Raw genomic sequence first — 8,214 nt, 5'->3', positions numbered from 1 at the left:
TTTTTATTAATAATTTTACATAAAATAATATAAAATTTTATTTTTGGTTTTTTATTTAAAAAATAATAAATATTAAATTTACATTTAATTATTTTTATATAAATTTAATAATTTAAATAGTCAACCCCAAACCTGAATAAAGAAAAAAAGTTATATTAGATCTTAAACAATTAATATAAAAATTTAGTCAAATTTTTATGATATGAATTAAATTTAATAATTAAAATTATTTAATAAATTTTAAATGTTAATTTAAAAAAAAAAAATAGGCACGCTTGAGTGCTTGACACTCCCTCGACCATTTAAGACAAGACACGCCGTTTTTTCCGTTCTGTTCTAACTCACGTCTCTCTCTCTCTCCTCTCCTCTGTTTCATCGATCCAAGACGCCGCGTCATCACTGAGACATGGCTGTTCGCAACTCGCTATCCGGACAACTCTTCCGCCGCAGCTCCGTCGTAGCCGGAGCCAGATTCATGTCATCGTGGTTCCGGAGCATCGAACCCGCTCCCAAGGATCCAATCCTTGGTGTCACCGAAGCTTTTCTCGCCGATCAGAGTCCAAACAAAGTCAATGTTGGAGTTGTGAGTTCTCTTGTCTAATTTTCTCTCCCTTCCCATCTCCAACTGGTTTTCTCTCTCGTTATCTCGGAAAGTAAATCCAACAGCCAGTCACCTTAGTAGGTAGTGATCTAGCTCTCTACGTCACCGCAAATAAGAGTGTGTATTTATTCCTAAAGTGCGAAAATTTTGTAATTTTTTAGCTCAAAATTCCGATTCTAGTGTATTTTCCTAGCAACAGAGAGTAGCATGCAACAGTGAGGAAAATGATTTTTGTGCTTTGTTGACCATTTTTATTTATTTATTTAATTTTTATTTGCAAAAAGGGTGCATATCGTGATGACAATGGGAAGCCTGTGGTTCTGGAATGTGTCAGAGAAGCGGAGAAGAGGATCGCAGGAAGCCAGTTCATGTGAGTGAAGAATATATATGCTATATTTATTTATGTTCTTGTTATTTTTTATTTATCTTTTTAATATTCTATATATATATATTTAATCGGTTTTGCTTACAAGTTACAACTTACAAGTGCCAATTTGCCAATTTGTGCCAATTTATCTTTTTTTATTTTTCTTTTTCAAATAAAAACTTAAAGAAGAATGCTAGGGGCACCAGAGAAAGAAGAATGTTAGGAGACACCAGAATTTATAATGTATAATCATTAATTAGTCATCATCAATATTTTTAATAGTGTGAGATGATATCTAATGATATAGTGTAGAATTACTCATTTTTTTTTATGGTTAAGTGCGAACCAGATTTTAATATTTCAATAAAAGTGGTGCTTCTGAGACTTTCTCAAACTAAAATTAATTTTTAAAAGATTTTAGATCTGATATATTTGTTTTTAATAATTTTTATTCTAGAAAAAATTAAAATGATATTTTTAAAAAATTTAATTATCATATAATAAAATTTATTAAGGACTTGTAATATAATTTGTAATTATGAAGCTCTTTGTCCGTGTTGTGTTCCTCTCTCAGAACTCTGTCTCTCTCTCTCTTTCCCTGTACCCACGAGGGGCGGTTCAGTGTACAATAAGAGAATGAGTATTGGATTCTTTAGGTGAGAGTGAGAAGGACCAGGAGAATCCTGCTTTATTTTTGCTTTTCTGTTCTGAAAGCTGAAAACCTATGAACATCGCTCAATTATTTCTCAACCTCGTTTTTAATTGTGTACCTACCTGACTAGTTATAAAGGAGATATGGTGTGTAGGTTGGGATGATGAATGGGCAACTTCAGAATTGTTCTAATAATGTAATTCGTTTTGTAGAATGTGGGAATGGTTGAATTTTTCTTTTTCTAATTTATGTTGTCCATAAGTTAAAATGGGGAAGTTGTAATGCCGTCGATCCTCTTAAATAATGTCACCGTATACAGATTTTATAAAATAATAATAAAAAATATTATAAACTAATACTTTTTTATCAATATTAGCCAACACTTTATATTAATGTTTTATTTGTATAATATTAGAATTTAAAAATTTAAATTTAAAATTTAATATAAAAAAATTTATTGATCAAATATTGACAAAAAATAATAAATTTTGTTTGTTATATTACTCAAAAAAGACTTTGCGGACCAATGCCTTCAACCTTTATATTGTTATTGATGAACGATCTTGTTAGAGATATAACATGTTGCCTTCTTCTATTAGTTTAAACTTTTGGGATAAGTGGTTTTATGATATGGTATTAGAATTCTATGTCCTAAAAATCTAGAGTCTTGGTAAACTCCAAAAATAAAAAATAGCATAAGATAAATAAATGAAAAAAGAATGTTAGCAAAAATCAAACAAAGCTAAAAGAAACTCTTGCTTAAGAGAAAGTGTTAAAAATATAATCATTAATGTTACCTTTTCTTATCCGCTTAAATTTTTAGGAGGAATGATTTTATGATAGATCTTAACTTTCTTTATGGTAGAATGAATTCTTCGTCTACTGTTCAAATATTTCTGGACGTAAAGATTAAGTGGCTCACACTTCAAGGTGTTAAAGTGTTAGCTAGCAAGGATGGTGATAGTTTTCTTTTTATTAACTGCATTTAGTTTACAAATCAGGATATGACAAAACACTAAAAATATAACAGAAAACAGTCTGTTTCTCTATTTTGTATTGCAATCTTATGCGAGATTAATGCCCATACTGTTTTACACTGAAACACATGTTTGGCCAGGGAGTATCTTCCTATTGGTGGAAGCATAAAGATGGTGGAAGAATCACTAAAGCTAGCATATGGAGAGAACTCCGAGTTCATCAAAGATAAAAGAATAGGTGCAGTTCAGGCTTTATCCGGGACTGGAGCCTGTCGACTTTTCGCTGCATTTCAACACCGTTTCCATCCAAACAGCCAGATCTACATACCGGTGCCTACATGGGCGAAGTGAGTATTTGATACAAATCTTCCTTAAATATTCAATTTTGCCATCGGCTTTTTTAAAGGTCTTTGTACTTTGAGATTTATGAAATTTAATTTTGATGCACTGTCGATGTAAAACAATTTTACATATGTATCTAATTAAGTAACAACACATCATAAAAAATGACTACCATTTATATTAACCGCATGAATAATTATCTAAAAGAATGAATGAAATTAGACAATTGTGTAAAGCATCTCACACTGTGAGTGCATCATAATTAAACTTAGTTATGAGTTTTGTGTTTGTCCCATATATGTCTAGATATTTATCTAAATCAACATTGCAGCCACCATAACATTTGGAGGGATGCTGGAGTGCCTATGAAGACCTTCCGTTACTATCACCCTGAGACTAGAGGATTGGATTTTTCAGGACTGATGGAAGACATAAAGGTATAATACCTTCATTCTTCAGATTTCTCTTTGTAGGTCAACTTTTAGATCAAATGTTGCTAGTAATTTATACTTTTAACCTCTTAGAACTGTTACTTATACAGAATGCACCAGATGGTTCATTCTTTCTGCTTCATGCTTGTGCTCACAATCCTACTGGAGTAGATCCTTCAGAAGAACAATGGCGAGAGATCTCGTCCCTCATCAAGGTAAATTGGTAAACAGTTTATAATGGTATATAACATTGAGGGCTTTAATTGTTTGTTCTGATTTGGATTATTGACCCTTTTCTTTTTTCAGGTTAAAGGTCATTTTCCTTTCTTTGACATGGCGTATCAAGGTTTTGCAAGCGGTGATCCAGAGCGAGATGCGAAGGCCATCAGGATTTTTCTTGAGGATGGTCATTTGATAGGACTTGCACAGTCATATGCAAAAAATATGGGACTCTATGGCCAGCGAGTTGGGTGCCTTAGGTAATTTTATGTTTATCTTTAATCTTGTTTTTGTAAATAGGCTATTACACTAAGCACAAAAATGCTATAACACTCTCAATGGCTTTCATTGTGGTTGGGAAGCAAGATATGTTGAACTGTCATCATTCTTTTAGTACATAACATATATATATATACTATTTCGTACTTCAATTTAAGTTTCTTGTTAAATTGATTTCCGTAGGTCAGCTTTCGCAAATTTCGGCTTCCTTCTTAGCTTTCTGCTTGAAGCAGAGTCATAATAATTAAGGCACAAGCTTTGACATGATTATTATGATTTTGTATCCTCAATTGATTCAAGTTTATTCGCTAAAAGAACATTACTTGATAAACATAAGTAGAAGTGAAACTAACAACTTTGAAATGCCATGTGGAATGAATCTTGGTCTTCCATATATACCCTTATTATTTAATATATTTCATTTTCTATAAAAATGGAATCGTTTAAAATGTGTTTAAACATTGAAAATTCTTAATCTTAAAACCTTAGATTGGCTTTCAATGACATTCATCAAAGGATAGAACTCATATTCTTAAGTTGCTTGCAGCGTGCTTTGTGAAGATGAGAAACAAGCTGTGGCAGTAAAAAGTCAATTGCAGCTACTTGCTAGACCAATGTACAGTAATCCACCTGTTCATGGAGCACTTATAGTTTCAACTGTTCTTGGTGACCCAGAATTGAAGAATTTATGGCTTAAAGAAGTTAAGGTAGAGTGCTCCTATATACACATGCTTTCATATTTATTTGTGTAATGCAAATGCATTGTGGTACTAGATCGTGCAAAATACAAATACTTGAAAAGAATCAGTAAAGTATTTCAATACAATATTTGTTGTGTCTTGACTCTTGAGTGTTTTGTTAAATATGCTCTCTTTCTCTCTAACTCTTCTTTTGCGCAAAATGTTAGCTAGGATTTACATTGAACTTTTGTTATTGACCATGTTTCTATATGTAAGCAGTTTTAGAATATAACTAAAATAGTTTTGCTAAGGAGTGCCCCTAGCTAGGTAAGGTACTCTTAAATTAAATTTAAGGTTTAATATTTTCAATAATATTGAATGTCTGAAAAAAATTAAAACCCTTAAAGGCTGCAGCACTTATTACTCGTTAGTGAAAATATTAAAGGAATAATCTTAATTTCTTAATAATCTTTATTGTGTCTGACATAAAAAGACAAATTATTGACAAACATAAAGATTTGGTGGTAGTTGTGATGACCTTATACAGATGTTATCTTCACAGGTTATGGCGGACCGGATCATTGGAATGCGTGCCACCCTGCGAGAAAACCTAGAAAAACTGGGGTCTCCTTTGCCATGGCAGCACATAACCAACCAGGTCTCATCTTGAACAAGCAACCAATCTATCTATATTTAATGTTGCGATAAATTAAACCGACATTGCATGAGATTAATATCTATACATGGCAGCATGTCACCCATTTGTACTGGGTGTTATATAACTTGAATCTCAGGAAAGAGATTAGTGTATACCCTTTCAAATAGAGAGGTTCATGTGCAAATTCAATATTGCTTAACCTCAACAGAGTTCAATATAAATAATTTATAACAGCTGTGTTTTCCTCACCAGCAATGCTACGGAGCCAACTGTTTTTTAACCAACATTAGTCAATTTTTTTAGGGTAAACTATATTTTTTGTCCTTAAAGTTTGACAAAAGTTTTAAAAATATTCCTAAGTTTTATTTTAATTTTGTCCCAAAAGTTTTCGATTTGCATCAAATATACCCCTGGCGACTAATTTTTCAAAAAATTTAAGACTAATTCAACAACAATTTCATAAGAACAACTCTCAATACAAGCAAATCAAGCATAATTTTCATGCATTATTGTTAGATTGATCTTAAATTTTTTTGAAAATTTAACTGTCGAGGATATATTTGATGCAAATCGAAAACTTTTAGGACAAAATTGAAACAAAATAAAACTTAGGAGTATTTTTGAAATTTTTGCCAAACTTTAAGGACAAAAAATATACTTTATCCTTTTTAAAAAAAATCATTTTGTTTATTTTAAATTCTAGATCTTAAATTATGAATCTTTAATCCTAAATTCTAAATTATAAACCCTATATGCCAAATCCTTCAAAAAGTTAGAACTTCTAGAATTAAAAAAAAGAAAAATATGACTAATGTTGGTTTATATACTTTCTCTTTTCTTACAATTTATCTGTTTGCTTGTGCAGATTGGCATGTTCTGCTATAGTGGGTTGACACCTGAACAAGTTGATCGTATGACGAGCGAGTTTCATATTTATATGACTCGTAATGGTCGAATAAGGTAATTAACTCGTCTGGTATTCATTTTCTATACAAAGTTAAACCAATTCTATACTAAGCTGTGTTAACTTTCTCTGTTATTATTACAGTATGGCTGGTCTTAATACGGGCAATGTTGGATATGTAGCTAATGCCATTCACGAGGTCACAAAATCAGCTTAGATGATTCAGCTGAACAAAGAGGCCAAAAGTTTTTTGTCTTATGAAATGTCAAACACCGAGTTGTCCTTTTCAGGGCTCAATAAAATTAGAAATTTAGAACCATTCTTCTTATTATTGTTGACACTTTCACCGAGTTAGGTAGTGATACCTTCAAGGGGTGGTTTATATCAAAGACCCCCTCAGCATTTATATCTCCATTTTTTGTAGCACTATGTTGTGCTTCTCGCTATCTCTCCAAATTTTTCTAGCAAACAATAAATATTTGAGAAGTGGGTTGGAATTTAAGGCTCGCTTATTTATGATACTATCACAGTGGGTTTGTTTCTAATAATGCTTTGATTATCCAATTTCCAATGTCATGTCTCCATAATTGAATAATGCAAGATTTAGTTAACATGTGTTACAAGATTATCAATTAAAATAGTTTACGTATGCAAATCACAAGAATTTAACTAACATGTATTCTAAAAATATGTGATAAGTTTATTATTAGTAAAAAAATTTAAATATTTTTATTTAATGAATGCAAAATAAAATACATTGAAAATTTAAATTTTTTTATATTTTTAATAAAAAATTTATAATTTGTAAATTTAACATGCAGGACACAAAATAGATAACTCAAATCATAAAATTAAAGTTTTTGATGTATTTGTTCTGTATTTATTAAAAGAAAAATTTGAAACTTCTACTAATAATAATAATTTTAACAATTATGCTACGTGTATATCAAAATTAATCATCAATATAAAATATATGTTAAAATATAAATATACATTAAAAATAAATTAAATCACACATGTATTTATATATAAATATATTATTGGCTGATTTTGGTATAAAAATAATATTTTTGTAATTTTAATTTTAGTTAAATACAAACAAAGAATATTGAGTTCAATTATTATAATTTTTTTTATATGTGTTATTTTAAATAGTAAAGAATCGTTTTTGTTTCTAATGTTTGGAGTAAGTTCTATTTGTATCTGTGACGTTTAAATTGTCTTATTTGTATCCCTAACATTTGTAAAAATGATTCAATATTATCTTGCCGTCAATTACACATAATGAAATATTCCATTTTTTGGTTTCTAATAATGCTTTGATTATCCAATTTCCAATGTATGTCTCCATAATTAAATAATGCAAGATTTAGTTAACATGTATTACAAGATTATCAATTAAAATAGTTTACATATGCAAATCATAAGGGTTTAGCTAACATGCATCCTAAAAACATGTGATAAGTTTATTATTAGTGAAAAATTTTAAATATTTTTATTTAATGAATGCAAAATAAAATACATTGAAAATTTAAATTTTTTTATATTTTTAATAAAAAATTTATAATTTGTAAAATTAACATGCTGGACACAAAATAGATAACTCAAATCATAAAATCAAAGTTTTTGATGTATTTATTCTATATTTATTAAAAGAAAATTTTGAAACTTCTACTAATAATAATAATTTTAACAATTATGCTACGTGTATACCAAAATCAGTCACCAATATAAAATATATGTTAGAATATAAATACACATTAAAAATAAATTAAATCACACATATATTTATATATAAATATATTATTGGTTAATTTTGGTATAAAATAACATTTTTGTAATTTCAATGTATTTTTAGTTAAATACAAACAAACAATATTGAGTTCAATTATTATATATTTTTTTTAGATGTGTTATTTTAAATGGTAAATAATCGTTTTTGTCTCTAATATTTGGAGTAAGTTCTATTTGTGTTTCTGACGTTTAAATCGTCTTATTTGTATCCCCTAACGTTTGTAAAAGTGATACAATGTTATCTTGCCGTCAATTACACATCATGAGCTTTAGTTGGAGTCTGAAAATCTCTTCTTGAAGTTAGAAAACA

At 29.5% G+C, this 8,214-nt stretch overlaps 1 protein-coding gene across 1 annotated transcript; it reads left to right on the top strand.

Moving 5' to 3' along the window:
- The first annotated feature begins 290 nt into the window (after positions 1 to 290).
- Positions 291 to 6,655, top strand: ASP1 (aspartate aminotransferase 1). The gene is made up of 10 exons (XM_016333050.3): positions 291 to 583; positions 886 to 971; positions 2,738 to 2,944; positions 3,271 to 3,376; positions 3,481 to 3,585; positions 3,677 to 3,849; positions 4,416 to 4,575; positions 5,111 to 5,206; positions 6,072 to 6,166; positions 6,255 to 6,655. Exons 1-10 carry the CDS (start codon positions 407 to 409, stop codon positions 6,325 to 6,327), a joined length of 1,278 nt encoding a protein of 425 aa, XP_016188536.1. The 5' UTR covers positions 291 to 406; the 3' UTR covers positions 6,328 to 6,655.
- Positions 6,656 to 8,214: the final 1,559 nt, after the last annotated feature.

The sequence above is a fragment of the Arachis ipaensis genome, chromosome B3 (genome assembly GCF_059453495.1).
Source record: "Arachis ipaensis isolate K30076 ecotype BB chromosome B3, ASM5945349v1, whole genome shotgun sequence".
NCBI lineage: Eukaryota > Viridiplantae > Streptophyta > Magnoliopsida > Fabales > Fabaceae > Arachis > Arachis ipaensis.
This window is presented reverse-complemented; position numbering and strand designations above follow the sequence as displayed.